Genomic DNA, 23,463 nt, shown 5'->3' with positions numbered 1-23,463 from the left:
ACATGGCCATGCTTTCATTTAACTGGGTAATGTGACATTCCAGTCAGGGTATTGATGGGGTGTAACGACTGGAATCTGTGAGTTCAAATAATAATGGAAGAGTGTTTGTGCATTCATGTAATTAAAAATTGACACCTGTTTGATGACTGATGCATGCCATAACTGCACATTTTAAAATGTATTGTTGTTGGTCTCTTTGAAAATACTTAGCTTTTCCTCATACCCGAGAGTCTATTCACTCTTCACTTCAGCTCACAGACCAGATGGACAAGTACAGATACACAGAAGCATTGCGTGATTAAGGATTTAGGTGTGACTTTTTCACATGGACGGCTCTATTCCTGATCACGCACTGGGTTTAGCTCTGAGAAGAGGAATATGGAGATTTAAAGGAACTGTGAGATAGTGGTTCACACTCCTGTGAGTCCTCCTTGATGTCGGGGAAATGAGACAGCCACTTGAAGTAACTGTACACTGTCGTCTGATGCACTTTGGGAATGTATTGCCACAGGGTCTTTTAGAGGTCAGGAAGGACATCCTCTGACACTGGCCCTTTGGGCTTGGATCAGCAGACAGCCACTTGAAGTAACTGTACACTGTCGTCTGATGCACTTTGGGAATGTATTGCCACAGGGTCTTTTAGAGGTCAGGAAGGACATCCTCTGACACTGGCCCTTTGGGCTTGGATCAGCATCCTCTGCAATAACATTTCATGCCCCAGTTTGCATGATGGTGCAATAACCACTAGATGAACACATGAGACACGCAGTCACCATCCTCTGGGAGGGAAGTAGGTGTCTGCTTAGCTCTCTGGCAGGGCTGGTTGTCATGGGGAAGGAGCCCAGAGTTCAGACCAAACAACTGAGGAAGCAATCAGGGTTAGAGAAATTCAGATCTGGGAGAAACCCCCAGCGGAGTTAGTCCCAGATGATCAGAATCTGATCCAGGCAAATCCAGGGACACCGGAGGGAAGAATCAAGAAGAGGAGCTGTCTGTGGCTGGAGTGGGGAGGCACGGCTAACTAGGATCACCACCCGAGGGCTGGAGGAGCGACCTCATGCTGGCCTGGACCACCACTGCCCTGTTGGTAGGTCCAGATTGACTTCTTAAAGGAGCCTGCCCGGTTCTTGTTTGTAGGGAGAGTAGGAAAGAATGAAAATGGGAGGGAGAGGGAATAAAAGAGAGTGAAGATGGAAGGCAGTGGGGTTAACAGGGAAGTCAGGTTCTCATCTCAGTGAAGAATGGACCTGATCTGACCATTGGGTCTGGTGGGAGATGTTAGGATTGTCATTGTTAAGATGAGCTTTGAGTCTTCTAATTGAAAAGTTATTTGAATTGATCGGGAAAACAGACCAGCTCTTTGAAATTTGCTGCATAGGCCACACCGAGTTAGTGATGTGACCGTACGTACATTGAAGGGTTTCAGGTGTTTTCCATTTCTTGGTGGTCTGCCTGGGTGTTCCTCCCACCCTGTGTTTTTCTGTACTCTTCCAACTCTCCTGTTGCATTGGTTTAATTGTTCCTGACCCTGAGCTGGTAACCTGATCTTGATTCCTGCATTCCTGCCTCTCCTTGGTCTTCGGCTCTTGACGCCAGTGTCCCTGACCTAGAATTGAGACCTAGGTTAACCCGATGCCTGCTGGGAAGGGCCAGAGCTTCCACGCGCGGTGTCAGCACCCACAGCCCCGCCCTCCCTGGGCCAAGTAGGCTCACTTGCAGGCCTCCTGTGTGGACGGGGCTGCTGTGGGAGGAGGTGGGGGTCTGCAGAGCAGGGCTGGGTTTCATTTCCCTGCCACCTCTGGCAGTTTTGTTGATTCTCAAGGGCCCACAGTGGTAGTATTTGATTATCTAGATCACCTGTGGGATGCAGAAGCCATGGTTATCTTTTTTTGAATTGAGACTGAATTCCAGTGTCTGAAGCTCTTATTTGGTTAGATCAGGAGGCTTATTAGGAAGACCAAATTGATTGCCCCATATGATTTCATGTTGCTAATGTTGCTTGAGTGTTGTGAGTGAAACATATCAGTGGAGCGCTTCCTGGGAGGGCAGATCCCAAGGAAGTGGCAGGGCTGTGCGCCCCGCCCCCCAGTCCCTGGTGCTGTGGGGCTAGAACGCCTCATGTGCACGGTTTCTTTTGCTGTTGCTCCTAGTGTTTTGCTGACTGTGGGTTCTTTCTGTTAACAGAATTATATGTAACCCCCAGCAAATACAGTAGACAGCATTAGTGCTCTTCTGGTTGTTGTGATGGAGCGGGGTTGTGATGTGTTTGTGCTCTTCTGGTTGGTGTGTGTTGTGATGCCTGTCCGCATCAGAAGCCCCCGGGGCAACAGCTCTGAGGAACCTTTGGTGTCCAGGTGGGATGGTTTGGAAATGGTCGCTGTAGGTGAATCTAATCAGCCATTCAGTGTTTTTGAGGATTCTGGATACCTAGTTTCTGAAAGCCTTTGTTTTCACTTGACTGACCCGACTGAATTGTGATGTAGGACTGTATCCCAGCTTGTATAAAATAGTTATTTGGAGAAGCAGCTGTCTTACCACACCTCTCTCTTAAGTGAGGATTATCTGGAATGATGTTTGATATACCTCTGCACATTTTCTACCATTCTTTGTTGTCTCACAGTCATGCCTCTGAAACTGTGTATCAGATTTCTCTCTTGTCTCACTGTATTGTCATGGCTGGCAAAGTGGTGATCTGTCATTTATGATCTTCAGGCCCTTACATACTTCAGTGGTGAGGTTAACAGTGTGCTCTTTACATCTGGGTGATGTCATTAGTGAAGGGGAAGATGATACCACACTTGTCAAGACATATCAAGCTTGTCCTCAGAGCAGCTCGTCCCATGATGTGGTAGTACGTGTTTTTGGAACTGATCTCACAAGTTGTCTGATGATGCACAGCAGAAATACGTAGAAGGAATTCAGCATCCTCAGTGAGAAGAAGGGGAGGTCCTGCTATTAATTTGATCAATATACATTTGAAAGTTTATTACATAGATTCTAAGGACTCAGATGGGCTTCCCAGGTGGCGCTGGTGGTGAAGAACCCAGCTGGCAGTGCAGAAGTGGTAAGACGCCTGTTTGATCCCTCGGTGAGGAAGGACTTGGGTGGTTTTGCAATTAAGAATTAGTATTCTTTGTTCCTGCCTTAGTGAAAGCGTGTGTTTTCATAATTTAAAACAAATGATTTAACACACACAATTTGTTATTCCTTGACATTAAAGGCAGTTTTGCATTTGTGATCAGCGTAACAAATACTTTTTTTTTTCCTTTTTTAAAAATGGTTTGTGTTGGCTAATGTTGCCATCTGCTTTGACCTTATTAGTGACAGTTTTGTGAGGTATCAGGGACATTTTTGCGTGTGGTGTGTTTAGAAGACTAGCAGCGAAGGCTGAGATTCTTGCTGCCTCTGTGGGGCAGAGAATCTTTGTTTTGAAATGAGGAAACTAAGAATGCCTAGGATTTCCTGCAGCTCAGAGGAAGGGGGCAGCCCACTGACTCCGCGGTGGTTTCTGGGGTTTCCACCTTTGCATCTGAAGTGCATTCTAGACGTTGCTGCTGGGAAAGCAGCATATTTCTTTGTAAGGATCTAATGTTTGCAAGAATCCAGGGGGCCTTGGGGATCTGAATGTGATCCTTGCTGTCCTAGCCCTCACCTCACTGAGGCTGATCTGAAGGTAGCCACTGAGTGGCAGGCGAGTCTCCTTTGTATTTTATTCTCAGATACGAACCTTAGGAGGGGTGTTTGTCAGGGAAAGCTTCATGAATGAGGTTGCACGTCTGGCATAGAAGTGTTGGTGTTTGTCGAAAGTAGACACTTTGAAAATATGTTTATTCCAATTACATTGATTAAGAAATCCTTATCCTCTTCATTGTTTGATTTTAAATGAAATGCTGTCGAACCCTCACTCTGTCCCTCTTTGGTCTCTGTGGAGAGGAGTCTGCCCGAGATCCCATGCCCCGTGGCTGCGTGGGGTCTCAGCTACCCGACCAGGCCTTGAACCTGCACACCCTGCAGTGGAAGCGCGGAGTCGTGACCACTGGACCACCAGGGAAGTCGCGCCTTATCTAGCTTTTAAGTTTTTGATATCAATAAATAAAAATTTCTTGTGACATGAGGCATTTATCAACACATTTGATTTCTAAACATTCAAATTATAAGAGAATTTAGGTACTATAGTTGGCTTCATCTTTGCTTGCATTTCCAGTGTCCTCATTAAGGACAGCTTTATAAGGGGAGGAAGTTTGTTTTCCTTGACATGCTCCACTTATTTCAAATGGGAGAAATCTTTTCCATACACATTGCTTTGATGTTCATTTAGAAAAACTTCCCTGGTAGGGACTTTTATTATTAAGTATTCTGTCACATGACTCATTGGTTACTTAAGTGTTGTCCGACGTGAATCACTTACTGAATTATGAACTAAAATCATTAATTTGAAGCTACTGCTGTTGTAGGAGATGTGTGCCTATAGTTAATCCCCTCTTTGAGTCCTTTAGGCCTTTTGAGGTAGTTTATTTTATTAATTGCTCACATATAACAAATGTTGCAGTGCGACCCTAAAGCTTCAGGATAACTGAGAGCTAGCTGCTCTTGCTCAGTTTCAAACAGTTGGGATGTGATACCAGGCGCTCCCCTTGCTCTGCCCGTCGCTTGGACGAGATGTTGAGGAGGCGTGCAGAGGTGACGGCAAGTGTCCAGGAGCAGAATCTGTCTCGTGTTTGAGCACCAGGCCCTCCAGCAGCCACAGGTTCTCTTCTGCGCTGGCAGCAGTGCTCAAGAATGTTTTACAGATGAATGGATTTTCCTCCCATGCTCACGATCTCAAATTACAGCTGTGCCAGGAGCTCTGTCTCCAGTTTGGTTAGTAATAATCTTGTGTATCAGTCAGATACTGGGGCTTCAGTTAGGCCTGCAGTTCACGTAGTAACATGTATCCTTTCTGCAACAGCAGCAGCGTTTTTAGAAATTGATCCTCAAGAGCCAAATGTTGATGATAACTACTAAGGTTTATTGTAAATTTAGAAAGCCAGCTAACCAATAGACGGAAAGAAAAAACAAACTAGCAAGGAGGGTGTCTTTTAAAACAGTGTTTTGTAAGTGTGTGTGTTAGTATATGTACACTTGTAAATATAGAAAAGTAGAAAAAAATAGTGAAAGTGGAAAAAAAAATCTTTAAATATATTAATAGTGACAATTCTTTAGTAGATCAAAGTCTTTCCCAACCAGAGGGTCGTTTGTTTCCTATTTGTTTTATAATTATTAGCTCTTTGTCCTTGAAATTTAGAAACATAGGATTGTTAAATGTTTTTAAAAAGAATTACCTTCCCAAATTAGTATTTTCACAGCTGCACTTTTAAAGTAAAGTGTAAAGTGTTAGTTGCTCAGTCGTGTCCCGACTCTTTGCGACCCCATGGGCTGTAGCCTGCCAGGCTCCTCCGTCCATGGGATTTTCCAGGCAAGGGTACAGGAGTGGTTGCTATTTCCTTCTCCAGGGGATCTTCCCAATCCAGGGGTTGAACCCCGGTCTCCTGCATTACAGGAGACCACCTGAGCTACCAGGAAAGTCACACTTTTAAAAGTTGTATTTTTAAAACAGGAGTTAATGTAATTAAAATGTTTATAAAAATTATCAGTGTCATGTTTTGAACAAATATAAATTACATTTCTGGACTAATTTGACTTTTTAAAAATATTTCTTTTGAGCAGACATTATGCCAGTGTTGATAGAAAAGCAAGAATATTATTCTCCAAACTATGAAAATACACAAATGGTGGGGGGTGGTTCTTAATTTTAAAAGTACCAGTCTTACTTGTTTTTATTTTTCATTCTTCCTCTTTTTTTCTTATTTATCTGGGCAGGACATGCAGTGTGAGAGTTTAAAATCAGTATATACAAGATGAATTTTAATTTGTAAATTTTATTTGGTATGAGGTATTGTAGCTAGCAAGCAGGCTATAGATTTTAAGTTATAAAATCAAATTTGTTTGTGTTTGGAATATATGGAATTCCTCATTTAGTGTGGGAAAATGAAAATGAGAGACCGACTTCTTTTCCATACATACCTGCTTGTTGTCTTGTCACGTGAAATACATCTGTGCCTCTGGCTTCTCTTCTGTAAAACGCACTCAAGAATTATCATTGACGCCTTCACTCCTTTCGAGAACATCGAGGACACATGCCTTGAGGTCTTTGGAAGACTAAATGCCACCTGGTGTATTTTTGTATGCTAACTTGCCTTGTAAGTATGTGCTGGGTATTGTACACAGTGGCGTGGTGTGACGTACACTTATTTTATGAGAACAGCTGCTGTTTGCATGCCTCGACATGAACCCCTAACTTTGTCATTGTTTCACACCTTCTGAACCTGTTTCTTTGCTGTCCGTACTGGGAACTGTCCTCTGAACATCTCCGTGTTCAGCACAGATCCTGGGTGGGTGACGGGAGGTGGGGTCCTGGTCTGTGGCTGTCTGCTGGTATTGTGCAGAGTTACTGCGGGGGTGTGGGGATGTCCCCCAGGTCTGCACTGTGGGGATGGAGGGGACCCGTCACCTGAGGAGCAAGCAGGCAGCCTTCTGCTCCCTCACGGTTAGGTTTGCTTCCACTTGTTTGTGTGCCCTGGAGGGTCAGGTGGGACTTTGTTTCTAACATACAGGAAGGGTGGTGAAGTGGGGGTGCCAGTCTCCCTATGGCTTGGGAGACTTGGGTTGTAGTCTGTGGGCTGGTTCTTACTTTTACCTTTCCATGTGTAAAGGAGGAGGAGGCTGGGCTTAAGGACACAGGGGGAGCAGAGGGGGCTGTTCTTGCACTGAAAGCCTTGCTTCCATCCCGTTCTGAAATGGTGATTAACAGTATGTAGAGTCCTCAGAGCTCCTGAGGATTGTTCCGTGTGAACTGTTTAAAGGCTGGCTCCTCAGGACTTTCTTTGTATTTGCATATGGGGCTGGTTTTCAGTGCTCCACAACTTGGTTGCATTCCTGCCAACGTGATCAGTGAGCACTTGTGATTAAAAGCCTGGGTCCCTCAAAGCATTCCTAAGGGCCGTACTGTCCAGGTTTTTTTCCTAAGTGCTATTGTGTTTTTTAGTGATAAAATTGTTCTTATAAAGTATAAGGAAGATTATAATTTTTAATGTGTGGTTATTTAGTATCTGTGAAGTTTGCTTGGAAATTTTCAGTCTTGCGGAACTGGCTTTTCTGTAGTTTCTAAAGTCGTTTTGTGTTTTTCTGATATCTTTTGTCCTTCTTTTTCAGAGAATCCGGTCGACAGTGGATGAAAAAGAGCAGAAGCAGCTCCTCATGGATTTGGATGTAGTGATGCGGAGCAGTGACTGCCCGTACATTGTTCAGTTCTATGGCGCGCTCTTCCGAGAGGTAGGAACAGGTCATGTGGGTCTTAGGGGACCAGCAGACAGCTACTTGGAATAAGTAAGGAATGACAGCATTTGATTCTCATCTTCAGTTAAATGCCTTGCATTAGTAATACGTTGATTTCTCAACATTTTAGTATATCACTGTGGTAATTTACTCTTAATTTCTGCTGCTCATGTTCCTTGGGCTGGGGGTGAATTTCATACCTTAGCTAGCTAGTTAATTATTTTGTGACTGCCATTTGTGAATGCCATATTTCCTTCATTTATAAATATTTTCTGTTTTTTAAGAACCTGGCACATCAGCTGGCTTCTAAATATGTTACTGTTTTTAGATCTATCTCTTTTGTCCTTGAGCTCCCTCAGTACTCCCCCAATCCCCTTTTTAAACCTTTATTCATTTCCGTCATCAAATGTATCTGCCTTTAATACAAGCATTTATTCGTGTCTACCCACAATCCTGAGTATAATCCATCAGACAGGGAAATTAACACTATGGTAGAAATCCATTCATTTTATTCCGTTTTCCAGATTTTTATATAGAAACTGGAGCTTCAATTTCTTGGTTTCAGGATCATGTTTCTCTTTTGGCCTCTGCCTATTCTGTGTCCTGATGTAGGTTATCACTTCTGCCTCCAGCTGTCAGCACACTTACTGGCTTCTGGCATCCTGCTACCTAAAGCAGGAAGTGAGTTAGGTCAGGAAGTAGAGCTGGAGCTATCAGTGAATATGTGTGGTGTCCTGGACAGTTGTCACACACTTGTGATGTTCATTTAGGGGAATGGGACTTGAGCTGAACTCTTAAGCATTTTAAATACTCATTCTCATTTTGAAAACATTAGGATGAGCCGATACCGGTGGGTTTGTTATGAACTGGTGAGGAAAACCTATGCCCCACCCCTTCTCCTTTTTGGTACTGGATCACAGAGAGTATAGTCTTGGTTTTGTTATTGTTATTGACTGAAAAAAATACTATGTTTTAAGACCGGACTGAATGTTACACTGAAGTATGTACTAATAGAAGTATGAACTCTTAAAATTAGAGAAGACCTTAGAGGTTCGACAGTTAATTCTTTGCTAGTCCTGAAATTTTTATGTATTTTTCTGTACTTTTAATAGAAGATGATAGTAACTGGTAGCGTTCTCCTTCATGATACTGCCATCCCTTTGTTGAATCACTAGTTAATCACTAGGTAGTTCTAGACTTCCTTAGCTTCTTCTACTCCTACCCTTGTACTTTTGACTTGAGTGTTCATTTTTATGACCAGGTCTATTGAATTTGTTAACTTTCTTCCCCATTTCACATAGTGTTACATCAGTCACATCAGCACACAGTCAAGTCTGCAGACACAGAGCTGAACCCTGGACTGAAGTATTATACACTGTCATTCTGTTTGCGAGATGATGAATCTCTTCATGTTGCACAGGTTACATTAGAGGCAGTGACATTGGCTGAATTTAGTCACCTCCTCCCTTTCTGACCCTACTTCTGTCATATCTTTTCCATTTCCTTCCCCACATCTCCCCAACCCCCACATACACACACGTTTTTAGTAAAACTATGGAAGTAAAATTGACAGTTGGCTACACTGTGGGGTTATCACCATAATCAGGATAATGAATGTCTCCATCTCTCCTCAGCTTCCTTGTGCCCCATAAGTAGTACACACTCCTCTCTACTCCATTATCCTCAGGCAACCGCAGGTCTACTTTCTGCCTTGTGAATTAATTTGCATTTTCTACTGTTTTATGTAAATAGAACCATACAGCATGTACCACTCTTTTGTTTGTTGTCTTTCATTCAGCATAATTGTTAATATTTTGCAGTTCAGTTTCTTCCAAAGAGTTTTTTTCAGGTTATCTGTTTCTCCTTGAGTGATACTTGGTTGTTTGATTATATTTTCAGAAATCTGAACCTTTTATCTAACCTGTCAAGTTAGTTGCTATAAAGTTTTCCATAACAGCTGTATACTATCATTGTAATACCTGTGGAATCTTTAGTGATGTTACCTCCCTCTCTCTCTCACTCCTGGTATAATTTGTATCTTCTTTGTTTTTTCCTGATTAACTTGGTGAGACATTTTGCCTCTTTTGTTAGATGTATTCCCAGGTGTTTTTTCCTTTCCAAATGAGTGGTGTCTTTTTAAACATTTCATTTTCTGGGTGCTTCCAGTTGGTATAAAAGTTATGTTATTGGTTTTGTCTGGATATTGTCTCTGAAACCCTTATCTTGATCTTAGTAGCTAAATTTCGCTAATCTCCACCTTCCTGTTCAGTAAATCCACATTCAGTAATTTTTATTTTTATGTTTCAATTGTGTGGTCATCCTGTGTTTTGCTTGAACATGGAAGTAATGTTGCTGTCAGTGCCTTTTGAGGCAGCTCTGACCATTCCTCTTTTTTTTTTTGTAAACACAGCTCATTGCTGCTGTCCTCAGTTACGGCTCAAAGAAGCTGCCAGGAGAAAAACATTTCCATTAGTTACGTGCCTTAGAAACTACAAGGATTTCTCCCTCATTCCATGATCGCTCTTTGTCTTTTGGTTGCTTTCATATTTTCCATCCTTTCCCCTTCTCCCCTCATTTTCTTAACTCTTGTTTTTAGCCCCTGCTGGCACTTTACTTTGTGCTTTACATAAGTTAACTCATTTGATCCTCATCAGAGTCCATTGAGGATGGGGCCATCCCATGTCATGGATGTAGAGTTGATGGGGCCCAAGCTGATGCAAGTAGAAAGTGGGAGAGCCTGAATGAGTACATCAGGCCTTCACACTCTTAACAGTGATTTTCCCACTTTGCTGTGTTACTGCAGTTAAGTTCCCTCCTGTCACCGTTTTTCTAAGTAGGTGGGTTAAATGTACTTTCTCTCTAATTAAGAAATTCTAGTAAATCTATTGAAATGGTGTCTTTAGACAAAAATAAATTCAAGTGTGTGTATTAGGCTAATAGTGTTAGTCTCTTGTGAAGGCTGTTCTTCAAGAGCACTGGAAAGAGACCTAAAGAGGAAAGTTTGGAATGACTAAGTGCAGGTTCCCTGTGTCAGATATGCTTTACAAATCATCGTTCTGCAAAGGTGTGGAGCTACGTGACTATGGTAGCGGATGGTTCTAAGAGTGAGATTATTCATCTCAGCCATCATGACCGCATGTGCGGTCTCTATGTGTAGATGAGGTGTCCTGCACTGTAGGTGTTGTTAGGAGAGCGGAATTAAGTCAATTGGATTCTGTTCACGGCTGTCACTGATTTGCAGTGTCGTTCCAGACAAGCCGCTTTTCTTCAGCGGACATTGATCTCTCAAATAATTCGGGCCAAGTGTTGGGGTGGGAGGTCCATACAAGAAAATCTTGAGGATACAGCTGGATCCAAAAATTAGTAATCACACTCAGAATTTTGTCAAGGTAATTTTTGTCATCATCCCAATATCTCTTTCCATTCTCACAGGTACTTCGTAGTCCTTGTTTATATGTGCACACAGTTGGCAGCGCTATAAACCTGGTGTTTGCTTACAGTCCTGTTTTCTCATGCATGCCTAGTGAGCTGTACGGTTTTCACAATAATTGTATCTAATCCTTTTCACAATGTACCACTTTTTCCTGTGAGGTAGTTCAGAGGTTTCTAGTTTGTTTTTGTTTATTTTTTCCTTTTGTAATTTGTGACCTATTTTTAAGTTAGATCTCTAGTCAGGGAGTGAGCCTATCAAAGAGTATGGGCACTTTTATTTCTGTTGTTTTATTGTCAAATTGCATTCAGGCTGGTTTAAAACACCCTACCGTGCTGCCAGTAGGTTTTGAGTGGTTTGGTTTGATTACAGCCAGCATTTGTTCATTTAAAGTGAAGTCGCTCAGTCGTGTCCGACCCTTTGCGACCCCATGGACTGTAGCCCACCAGGTTCCTCTGTCCGTGGGATTTTCCAGGCAAGAATACTAGAGTGGGTTGCCAATTCCTTGTTCATTTAAGGAGTGTTTATTGAGCCCTTGTCCTGGTGGAGTGTATGTTCCAGTAGGGGAGATGAGTGAAAGACATAAGCAGAGAAGAATGGTATTTTATATTAGAAGATGGGGAGTGCTCTATGAGTAGAGCAGGTAATGGGATGTGAGGAGGATGACTTGCCCTGGGAATTAGGCATTTTCATTGTTGGCCACTGAGAAGGTAGCATTTGAGCAAGGACTGTAGACATTGGATTTGCTTTATGTATATTTTTTCTTTTCTTTTATGAATTTGAGAAGCTGATATAATATCTCAAGATTACTGTAATCTGTTTACTTTCTTAGTGAGAACAGTTTCCCACATATTTTCTATTTTTATATTTAATTTTGGCAAGTTGAAAATTTCATGAAAATCCAAAGGTTTTCTATGTAAGACTGTGCCTGTCCTTAAAATTAAGAGTGGGGAAAATTGGGCAACTAAATTTGTGTTTGAACATGAGAATATTCAGTCCAGGGCTTTAATAAGGAACAAAAATTACCACTCATTTAAAGTTAAAAAAAGATTCTTCTCCCATTGTATTTCAGTTTTAAGTGAAGGAAAGGTGTGCTTAATGTTAAACTGTATAAGAGTGACTTGTGTTTATTATTTTGTAGGGTGACTGTTGGATCTGTATGGAACTCATGTCTACCTCGTTTGATAAGTTTTACAAATATGTATATAGTGTATTAGATGATGTTATTCCAGAAGAAATTTTAGGCAAAATCACTTTAGCAGTAAGTACCTGGTTTTCAAATTGTTCGGGCTATATATACTTGTATAAAGATGCTGCTGGAGTTCTGAATGCCCTTCACAGAATGTTATTGACCTTCCTGGAAAATCATTTGTAATAGGAAAAGAGACAAAGTCACTTCTGTGGGGTCATTAACAAAATAAGTCATAAGAACAATTTTCAAAGTACTGATCTACAGATACTTTTCATTGTTGAAAAGTACGTATTGAAATCATACATTTCAGTAGTAAATACTGCAGTGTTCTTGTCATGAAAATCATAGTGAGCCATAATAGATTGTGCTGTAAATAAGGCTAGGAAAAAGCAATTTTCTGTTCCTCTTTCCCTTATTACTTTAACTATTTTTAAATAGGTTTTATTATTACAGTTCCCCTTAAATTAATTAGAATTGCAGCAGTTTCCTTGAAGTTCCTTAATTGAAACTCTTAGCCAAAGTCTATTTTCTTTTGCTTTAAGATTTGGCTGGTTCTGTCTAAACTAAAATTGTTGACCAGCAATTTCAGTAACCAACATTACTACTAATTTGGTAAAATCACTTTTACCATAGTTCAAAAAAAGGAAAGAAGTACTGTTTTGCTTATGTATTTATAGTTTTGAAAGTAAATTCATGATCATTTTCTTTCCTGTTCTTTTAGCTAACAAAGGTCATTCACAATTTTTTCATAAAAAGAAAAACATTTTTTTTAATAGGGTAGGGTAGAAGGGTATGAGATTTCTTAGAATCCCCTGAGAATCTGAATTAGTGGATGTGTAAATGAAACTTTATAGTAAGATAGGTATTCTGGTTTCAGGTAATTCCCTCTTTCTTCTCCACATCCAGTATGGTCTACTGTTAATTGTCAATTTATTTGCTTAATCACTAAAGGTTAATGTTGCAATGTATAGATAGCCTCTGAACTGTTTTTTAGTTATAAGAGATGTGTGTATATAATTGTGCTTTAAAAAGTCAGATTAAATCTAATCATTATAATCTTAAGATTCATAGATCCCATGTTAATATTTTATTTATCTGAATTAATGCTTAATTTAAATGTTTTATAAGCTAAATGTTAAGATATATACCCTTTCATATAATTTTATAAAAAGCTGTCTAGTATAAACAACCTTATACTAGGAACTTGTTCATTATTCAAACAGGTATATGAAGTTTTATGTTCAATTTAGTCACCTCTCCAATATACCAAACTGAGCTTTATTTTGGAGCTCGTTACTATTCATAATAATTATAATAGAATAACAGTAGAATAATAATAGCTATGGTTATTGAGTGTTTGTTTGTGTCAGGCCAAGATCTCATGACATTTTATGTTCATAGCAACTCTCAGTGGTAAATAGTGTAACCCCCTTTTTGCAGATGACAGATCTAAAGCGTGAAGAGGTTAAGTACTTAATTTGCTGTGAAATTCATACATTTGTAAGCGTAAATGATTTAAGTCCAGGCAGCCAGACCCTAGAATCCAGCTGCTAACCACTCTGTAACAGGATGATCTAGAAACTGGAAAACATAAAATGATTTTATCCTGTATTACAATATTACAATCCTATATTATTTTACAATCCTATAATATTATAATCCTATATTAAAAATATTATAATATATTTAGTATGTACTAATAAATCATTTATTACATATTTGCCTGTGTTTCTAGATTTGGTTATCATCCTTTATATTAATCACAGTATTAACAATTACTTTGTGTTAAATCCCTCCTTGCTAATTAAAACCCCCTTGAACAAGCCTGACTGTGTGAAACATTTGAGCTTGTGTTTCACTCTCCTAATACTTGATGGCTTGATGGCAGTGGAGACTTCACCTTCCTAATGGTTGGCCAGTTTGTCACTTCTCTTTTAGTTTGAGACTGTAGAAATTTTAATTCAAGTCTGTTTCTTCTAATCCTTGAGAAATCTTTGATTTCCTGATCATGAGCAGTGATCAAACAGTAGGATAAATTCTGGCTCTGCAAACATAACTTTGCAGGCTCCACATCCAATGAGGGTGAGTGATTGTGAGAAACTGAGAATTCGGAAAAATGTGCTAAACAGGAACCATGACTATGGGATCTTTTTGTATTAAATATATTAATATCTATTCTTGAAAAGTTCGATGGTATGAGAAAGATTTTACAGCTTTTTAATGACTCATTTGAAAATTTGTAAGTTACCTGTTTTTTTTAGCTGTCAGAGAAGAGTATATAAAGAAAGCTAAGTTTTCACATCTAAAATCATAATTTAGCATCTTCGGTTAACATAGAACATGGACAGGATATCGAAATACTCAGCTTAAAAGAATGCCAAGAGCTACCTGAGCTGTAACTTTATGATCAACTGCTATGCTGTTTGATTAGAAGGAAGCTGATTGCTTGTCCTGTTTTTCTCTGCTTTTTCTCCCTAGACTGTGAAAGCACTAAACCACTTAAAAGAAAACTTGAAAATCATTCACAGAGGTGGGTATGACTAGAGCAGCCTTTTTACCAACTAGGATCAGTTAGCTTTTTTGCTGTGATTAGAGTGCTTTTGATTACAAGTAATAGAAAATCCTGTTGACTGGCTTAAAGTTCAAAGAAACTCATTATCTGTCATAGTGAGTCCAGAGGCGGGGTGGCTCCGAGCACAGCGTGGTTAGGCTGAAGCTCTCTCCGTTTGGCTCTGGCTCCTTAACGTGTCGGCTCCGTTCCCAGGGGAGTCACAGCTGAAGCAGATCCTGTGTCACATCTGGACGCGTCGGCTCCTTGAAGAAGAAGCTTTCTCTCCTCATGTGGCTGTCTTAGGAGCAGAGAAATCTTCCTTATGTGTCTCTAGTATCTTCTCTTCTCTCATTCACCAGAGTTTCCTCATGCCCTCACCTGAATGAGGCCCTGGTGAGAAGCATTAGTCTACCCTGCTCAGCTCAGGCCAGTCAGGACCCAGTGCTTGGAGGTGTGGGTGGAGCAGCACGGAGGAAGTCTCCTCAGTAAGGACAGCCTGGTTAGGAGCTGATGCTTGATAGGCAGTCAGCCGTGTCAGTGATAGTGAGCGCTCTTCTCTGGAGTTTTTGGTGGATAACCTTCTGAGTTACAGACAGATACTTTTGTATCCTTTATTTATTTTTATCATGACTTTTTATTCATAGAGCCGTGACAGTGACAATGAAATGGATTGAAAGATTGAGAAAGGTACAGAGAGTTAGTGAGCGAGGGGGAGAATTGGCCAACTAGCTGATTTGCACTGACTGGCTGAATTAGGTGATGGTCAGTGAGGAGAAGGTGGTAACCTAGGGCCACTGTGGCCAAATTGTGTAAAATCTGGTGAAGCAAATGGCAAGGACTTAGCTTTCCCATGTGTGCAGAAAGGCGCACCCACTCTGTAACAGGTGTTTTCCTTTCCACAACCCCGTAAGTTAGGAATTGTTGCTTATATTTTGTAGACAAGGGGATTATGGGTGCTGAGTGAGAGTTCAGAAGCTTGCTCTAGGTAGAGTTGTGAATATCAGACCTAGGGCTCAAACCTTTACTTTTCTGACCCCAGAGCTTGTGATCTGATGAATGTACTGGGTTGGATACTCTCCTTAGTTAGATGAAGCTCTGCTTAAACAAAATTGTGGGTTTAAAATTTATGTACTTTGCATTTAGTTTTATCATCTTTGACATGTATTTTAAAGTGGCTTGGGCTTCCCTGGTGACTCAGATGGTAAAGAATCTGCCTGCAGTGCAGGAGACCTGGGTTGGATCCCTGGGTTGAGAAGATTCCCTGGAGAAGGGAACGGCTACCCACTCCAGTATTCTGGCCTGGAGAATTCCATGGTCTGTATAGTCCTTGGGCTCACAAAGAGTCGGACACGACTGTGCAACTTTCACTCACTCACACTCATAAAGTAGCTTAGTATACTCTTACAGATTAAATTCATTGTGCATGTTTTTTTTTTTTTTTTTCTTTTTCAAAAATTTTTATTTGACTGTGCTGCGTCTTTTATTGCTGCGCGGGCTTTCCTCTGGTTGCAGGGGCCGGCGTTACTCTCTAGTTGCCATGCCTGGCCTTCTCATTGTGGCTTCTCTTGTAGCAGAGTCCAGGCCCAGGGCGTATGGGCTTCAGTAATCCCCGCCGGTGGGCTCAATGGTTGCTGCTGCCCGCCTGTAGAGCGCCGGCGGAGCAGGTGTCACCTCGGGGCTTCCTTGTTCCCCTGGCATGTGGGATCTTCCCAGATCAGGGATCCAACTCCTGTCTCCACAAAATCTGTGTGCTTAGTCGCTTCAGTCCTGTCCAACTCTTTGCAACCCCACAGACTGTAGCCCTCCAGGCTCCCCTGTCCATGGGATTCTCCAGGCAAGAATACTGGAGTGGGTTGCCATTTCCTTCTCCAGGTCATTGTGCATGTTATATGTTCAGTAATGAATCTGAAACAAGTAAATGAATGTCTCTTGATGAGAACAAAGAAAACTTTATACAATGCCTAAATTTAAGGCATTTTTTTTTATAATGTGTTTCTGGCATTCAGAAAATTTTATCATCTTCTTATCTATCTGAATTTTATGGACTTGATCACTTATGCTTTCTAACATTTTTCAACATTTTTCCTTGGACTTCTTTAGAATATAGCTCATTTGCTTAATTACTTGACTGTTGAATGACATCTGTGTCTTGCAGATATCAAACCTTCCAATATTCTTCTGGACAGAAGTGGAAATATTAAACTCTGTGACTTTGGCATCAGTGGACAGCTTGTGGACTCTATCGCCAAGACGAGAGATGCTGGCTGCAGGCCCTACATGGCAGTAAGTGCAAGTCTCAGCCTTCTTGCCTGACAGTCATTGCACAGAGAGCCTGTGCCCTTTGGTGCTGTACTTCCAAGGAATCCACTTTAGTCACACAGTTTCACTATACTAGAGTATTTGCGTCTTCCACGAAGACAAAACTCAGTTTTAGCTTTGCTGCGAAACTTCTCGGAGTTCTCCCAGTGAACTCCTGCTTCATGGGCTTGCTCTGTTCCTCTTGCCTGGCACTTAGCACATATGGTCTCCTCTGATTATTGTTTTTGCACTAGATTCTAGTTAGTTCTCAAAAGGCCTCTTTGCGTTTCTAGACCAACCCTCCCCCCATGCTGTCTCGACTGTAGGAGGTGATACTGTAGTAGACACGTGGATAATGTAAGTGATGCCATTTCCAGTTAGAGGAGAATGGGAAAACAGGTTCCTCCCAGGACTCAGTATGTTTCATAGAGTCTTTAGGGGTGGAGGAAGCTCACTGACACATACAAGGGTGAAGGCCTCAGGTGTTTCCCAGCCTGGGAAGCTGCTCACACTGATAGGTTTATTTTATAACCAGCCAAAATACTCATGGACCTCTTTTTTTAATAGGTTTCAGATGGTACTCAAGATACCATTCTGTAATAATTTTTGCCTTTGCCTTCCTCATATTTATTGATCTTTTTCATATCTATCCATCTACCTACCTATAATCATATATGTGTGTGTGTATATATATGTATATATATATATATATATTTTACTTGTGTTTATTTTTCTTGCTTTGCCTAGAATTAGATCAGTGTTGATTGACAGTGGTGATAGTAGGATTCGTCTGTTGCTTGACTTGAAGGCAAATGTCTTTTTCTGGTTTACTAAGTGTATGTGTCTATATCTGTGAGTGAGAATGTGTGTGTGTGTGTGTATGAGAGAGAGAGATAAGAATGAATCAGGAAGGGCTATTAAATTTTATTAAATGCCTTTTTGACATCATTCAGTATATGATGAAATGTTTCTGTGTAGCTGTTGACATGACACCTCATAGTAACATATATTTTCAGTGGTGATTGAGCCATGCTGGCATTCCAGAGGTAATCCCTACATGGTTCATAGTTGATATGCTTAATATGTTTTTTACATGTGCCATGTTAATATTTATGATTGCTACATAAAAACGTTTGAGATTGGTTTATAGTATACATTGTAAAGGTGTTAGATGGGTTATGCTAGTTTTAAAAATCAAACTTGGAAAATTCTTTTATCTTTATTCATACATTAAAGTATTGATCATCTAGTGATCAAAAACATAACTTTGACCTCCTTGAGCTCAGAAAATTTTCCCTAGAGCTCAGAACCATTGTGCTAGTGTAGTTTTCTGTTCTTTGAGGCTGAAATCCATCTTGGCAGGTGTCTTTGGGGAAAGATACATAATTATATGAAAGCTGAAATTTTACTGTTTCCTTAGCATCACACATATGTGTGGTTGCGTGTGCATGTGTATACATATGCATACGTTTCTTACTGTTTTAAGTGTCAGAGCTGTTTACTGAAGTGTCTTAAGTACCAAATATGTGGTAGTTTTAGAGTCTGTCCAGTCTCTTTAAATGCTCCTCCCTTCAAAAGGTGGTGACTAAGTGCAGCCTTGAGCATGGACTGAACTCAGTGGCCCACTTCTCATGAATCACGTGCGGCAGAAATGAACACATCCCTCTGAGAACAAGTCATAAAGAAGCAGATGGCTTCTTTTCTGTTTTCTTTCTTGGATAGCTACTTGGGGGGAGCCCAGCTGCCATGTTCTAAAGACTTTCAACAAGCAGCATCACAGAGACACTCATGTGCTGAGGATCAGGGACTTCCTGCAGTAACTGTGTGTGAGCTTAGTGATGCGTCTTCCAGCCCTGGGGAGGCCAACAGCCCTGGCTGACTGCTCTACTGAAGCCTCATGAGGGACCCTGAGTCCAAACCCCCATCACAAATACTCGCTGATGCCTGACTCACAGAAACCTGAAATAATAAATGTCTGTTGGTTTCAACTGTTAAGTTTTTGGGTGCTTTGTTACACAAATAGCTAACTAGTACAAAGTGGTTCATGTTAATCTTCTTGCTTATTCCTTGCTTTTTAAATTTTTAGCCTGTACCTTCCTGCCTTTTGGCACATATTAAAATTCTTTTTTTTTAGCATAATAAATGATCAGTTAAAAAATGAAATATTGGAAAAGGTCTGTTCTGTGTTACTAATTACATTTGTTCAGCACTTTTTTGCCTCTTTAAAAAAATTGAGTTCAAAATTTGATAACATTGCGGTTATCAATTTCTCCTTATTCCTTGGTTTTTATTTTATATACTTCAATACAGAGTAAATTGAGTTGTATATTTATTATAAATTATATGTTTTGGATATAAAATTTTTTTATCTATTACTTTTTTGCTGTTTTGGTTCGTGTTACAGACCCTATTCTCTAAGTTGATATTTTCCTCTTGTGTTGTTATTGTTCAGTCACCGAGTCATGTCCTCCTCTTCGCGACCCCATGGGCTGCAGCACACCAGGCTTCTCTGTCCCTCACCATCTCACCATCTCCCGGAGTTTGCCCAAATGTGTTAGTTTTAAAAAGCTTTTTGTTTTTCAAACCCATACTTCCTACTTAGTTTTAGGATACAGGATCTTTAATTCATTTTATGGATCTTAAGTGTCGTTTCCTCTCAAAGAATACTTTTCAAAATTTTAAAAATACTACACATACAAATAAAGAATGAACATGTGTCAAAAATGTATTTAACTCATTCATGAGAAAACTGGACAGGCAGGTTGGTGAAACTGGCTCAAAGAATGTTTGCATAATTCAGTATTTACAGTCACTAAAGAAAGAATATTGGAATGAAATGGCTAATCAAAATATAACATTGCTGATTACCTCCAGGTCAATGAAATAACTTTGGGGTTGTTAGACAGAAACATGTGCATCCCTACCTAACAAAATATGCAGGTTATTTTGTGACTTAAGGGTCTGGGCCCTAATGAAACAAGTACACTTTCATTGATTACTTCATTTGGTTATTTTATATAGTTCAAAATATTTTAAAGCTTTTTCTTGAGACTTCTGCTGTGATCCATGTGTTATTATTTAGAAGTGTGTTGTTTAATCTCCAAATACTTGGGGATTTGTCAGGTTTTCTTTCTGTTATTGATTTCTAATATAATTACTTTGTGGTCTGAGAACATGCCTTGCATGATTTCAGTTTTTTAACATAAAGTGTGTTTTATGTTTTAACATAAACTAACATAGTTTATGTTAGTGAATGTTCCATGTGAGTAGGAGAAGAATGTGTATTCTGCTGTTGTTGGATGGAGTATTTTCTTTCTTGGTTGATTATCGGGGATTATTATGTAATATGTATGTTATCAGGTAAATACATATATTTACAACTAAAAGTAAAAGTGAAAAGCTTCCAATGAATATTTATGCGACACAGTACTCATGTTGAAAACAAAATGGATAGGTTTCCAAACTAATTGTTGCTGACAGGCAGAGAACATTACGCAGTGACTATTGTGCTTCTCTGGACATTTCTTTCAACAGCAGTTACTGTCAGTCTTAGCTAAGGCCCCATTGTCAGCTCTGTGCTACTGACGGCCTCTCTCTCTTTTCTTCTCCATCCCTGACACTCTTTGTGGATAATGGTCCCTTATTTCAAGAAAATGTAAAGATGCTTCCTTCATAGAAATTACTAAAAGTGATTTTTGCTGTTTTTATGGTAGGATAATATTACTGTGCTACTGGCAGTGCCTTAATTTGGGTAACAGTTAGACTAGTTGGACAAGTATCTTTATTTGATAGAAATACAAATTTAACGTTATGATGAAGAGTGAGTAGAGCAATTATAATAAATTTGGCTTGTATTGGCTTGTATTTGTCTCAGATATATTGTGCTGTGTCCTTTAAGCAAAGAAGGATAAGATCCAAAGACTTACTCCCCCCCGCCTTCTTTTTACCATTATTTGCCACTAATCTGGCCCTGTTGTAATTCTTTGTTTTTTCCCTTTTCTTCCCATTTCTCCCTTCATCTGTTCTCAGCTTCAGTTTTGTAAACCCTTGTGAATCCTTAGGGGGAAGAATTAGCCTTGTCTTCCCTTTATGGAGGAAGCCACTGAGTTGGGTCTTCCCTTGTTGTTTGTTTTCAGTATGATATTGATGTCCTCTTCCTTCCTGTCTGTCCCTGGGCATGGGTTCCTGGGTAGGCATTCTGGCTGCCTACCCAGCCCTGCTTCCATCACCTGCCCCTGGGGTGTGTGCGTCGTTAATGACTGTGGCTTCTCTTTGTGTTTCAGCCTGAAAGAATAGACCCAAGTGCATCACGACAAGGCTACGATGTCCGATCTGATGTCTGGAGTCTGGGGATCACATTGGTAAGTTCACGTTGACTCCACCTTGTTGTGGTAGTATGACAAGAAATTTAGAAGTGAAAGAGAAGTTAACCAATCTTCCACCACTCTTAAGAACACATCCTGTGTCTTCTCGTCTTTGATTTCTATATTGCTGTTTCTTCCTGTCCCCCACCCCTCACCCCATGGCTGTAATCGCAGAGACTCTATTTTCTAATTGTTGAAAACAAGTTTTTACCTTAAAAATCAAACTAGAGTTGATGGTTTCCCTCATGGCTCTGTGAAGCACCTGGGGCTCTTCAATGCTGTCCCTCTGGATCTCTTGCCACAGACACTAGGAGTCAGAACTGCGCTCAGAGCAGGAGCAGGAGGCCGGCTCACCCACGGTCAGCGCAGGTACACAGGCTCCCGCGGCTCCAGCAGGAGTCGTAGGTCCACTGATACTGTGGACAGTGTGTGTGTGTTAGCACGCATATCTGTATGAAGATAGTTACTGCTCAGAATCTTCTACTCCCTGAACAGAAAAGTCACAAATTCTGATAGTGATTCCATTGTTTGAGGAACAAGAACTACCGAGGTGATAATTCTCAATGAAAGTTCTGCCTTAGAACAACCAACAAAGAACTGTCTCATTTCTGGGCTATATTGAAATTTTGGTTCTATTTTTAAAATATATTTATTTGCTATTCCCCTATACCAAGATTTGTTTTGAAGTCTCAGATTTATTTTCTTGTGCGTGCTGTTTTACCAGGGCTGAAGGACATTTTTCTGACTTCAGACAGAGCAGCTTCTTCCACATTGGATGTGAACTTTCTATCACTCAGGGCGGGGAGGTTGCTATATCCTTTTTGGTAGGCAACCCAGAGCTTATCCTGCCATTTTGCCCCCATCTTCTTAAGACCCCAGAGCACCGAGACCACAGGTTTCAGGGCCGGGGACTCTTCCTGGAGCTCATGAAACAGTCTCTGTTTGTCCACCAGCACTGTATGTACTGAGATCCTCGTGCCGAGGACCACACGCCCTGTGAGCTGTCCTTGGTGAGTCATGGCACCACACCTGGTGAGCTCTCTGTCTAGAGACATGCAGGTTGACAGCTCAGCTCTGTGGAAGGCTCCATCCGGCTTCCCTTGTGACCAAACATGGGAGACACCTCGGGGAGTCTTTTCTCAGCATGAAGCCGCTGGTGAAAGGGATTCCTTCCCAGTTACTCAGGAGAGAACACGGAACTTGGGACTTTATTAGGTCTGGTGACTAGAGCAAGACTTGTAGTTTCCAACTGAGACAGCTATTTGCATAGAAGGATGCAAACAGCTGTCCATTGCATAGAATAAGAATATTCAATATTCAGAAAAATCCATCAGTGTCCAAGCCAGTTATGCTTAGCAAGCAAGTTTTTACTTTACTGTAAAGTAAAATTTTTGTTCTGTGAAAAGTTTTAACATAGAAATTTTTTTTTTTTGGCAGTTTCCTTTACTACATCTGGCTAAACTTTGTTTACATTAAAGGTAGCTCAGATGGTAAAGCGTCTGCCGACAATGCGGGAGACCCGGGTTCGATCCCTGGTTTGGGAAGAACCCCTGGAGAAGGAAATGGCAACCCACTCTAGTACTCTTGCCTGGAAAATCCCATGGATGGAGGAGCCTGGTAGGCTACAGTCCATGGGGTCCCAAAAAGTCAGACATGACTGAGCGACTTCATTTTCACTTTCAAACTTTGTTTAAAAGGAAGGCATTCAGTACCTATAATTGCTTTATAACTTACTGTTCATAGACATTATTCTCATAATTCCATAAAAAGGATGAGATGAAATTAACTTCTGAGATCTGAAGTCTTTCACCTTACAACATGCATCCTGCTCTTTCCTTCTCTTATTAAAACCTGTTCTCAGAAATAAATCTAATGAAGTTATTCCCATTGCTGTGAATGGTCAGTGAGGTTTGCTTCTTCCCAAGCCTTTATATCAAAAAGAAACTACAGGCAAAGGAGTGGATTTCTGCGTGCCTGTGCGTGTGCCTGCTGGCCTGGTTCCCCCAGGCACGTGTGCAGGGCAGACAGTGCCCAGCTGGAGGAACATCTTTTGGAGAAGAAGGCTTTCCTCTGCAGCTCCCTGTTGGAGGGGGGCTTTACATCTGCTTGAGCGCCTTCCTTTCATGGTGTAAACTAGGACTTTTGACATTTGACTGGACCAATGGAATCAAATCTCAGCCGAGGAAGCTCTGAGACAGTCTTCTCAGCACACTCTCTCACGTGCTGTCTCGGATGAGCTTGGGGCCGTCCCCAC

At 40.8% G+C, this 23,463-nt stretch overlaps 1 protein-coding gene across 3 annotated transcripts in view; it reads left to right on the top strand.

The window, feature by feature from the left end:
• The window catches only part of MAP2K4 (mitogen-activated protein kinase kinase 4), a 79,101-nt gene that overhangs the window by 50,368 nt on the left and 5,270 nt on the right, over window positions 1–23,463 (top strand). For all 3 annotated transcript variants that reach the window (XM_043473917.1, XM_043473934.1, XM_043473927.1), the window contains 5 exons: window positions 7,252–7,371; window positions 11,946–12,065; window positions 14,475–14,526; window positions 16,703–16,830; window positions 21,129–21,206. In XM_043473917.1, the coding sequence (XP_043329852.1) occupies window positions 7,252–7,371; window positions 11,946–12,065; window positions 14,475–14,526; window positions 16,703–16,830; window positions 21,129–21,206 (498 nt within the window). The remainder of the gene's footprint in view (window positions 1–7,251; window positions 7,372–11,945; window positions 12,066–14,474; window positions 14,527–16,702; window positions 16,831–21,128; window positions 21,207–23,463) is intronic.

Source organism: Cervus canadensis, chromosome 1 (genome assembly GCF_019320065.1).
Source record: "Cervus canadensis isolate Bull #8, Minnesota chromosome 1, ASM1932006v1, whole genome shotgun sequence".
Taxonomy (NCBI): Eukaryota; Metazoa; Chordata; class Mammalia; order Artiodactyla; family Cervidae; genus Cervus; species Cervus canadensis.
The sequence above is the reverse complement of the archived record's forward strand: the minus strand, read 5'-3'. Positions and strand labels throughout refer to the sequence as shown.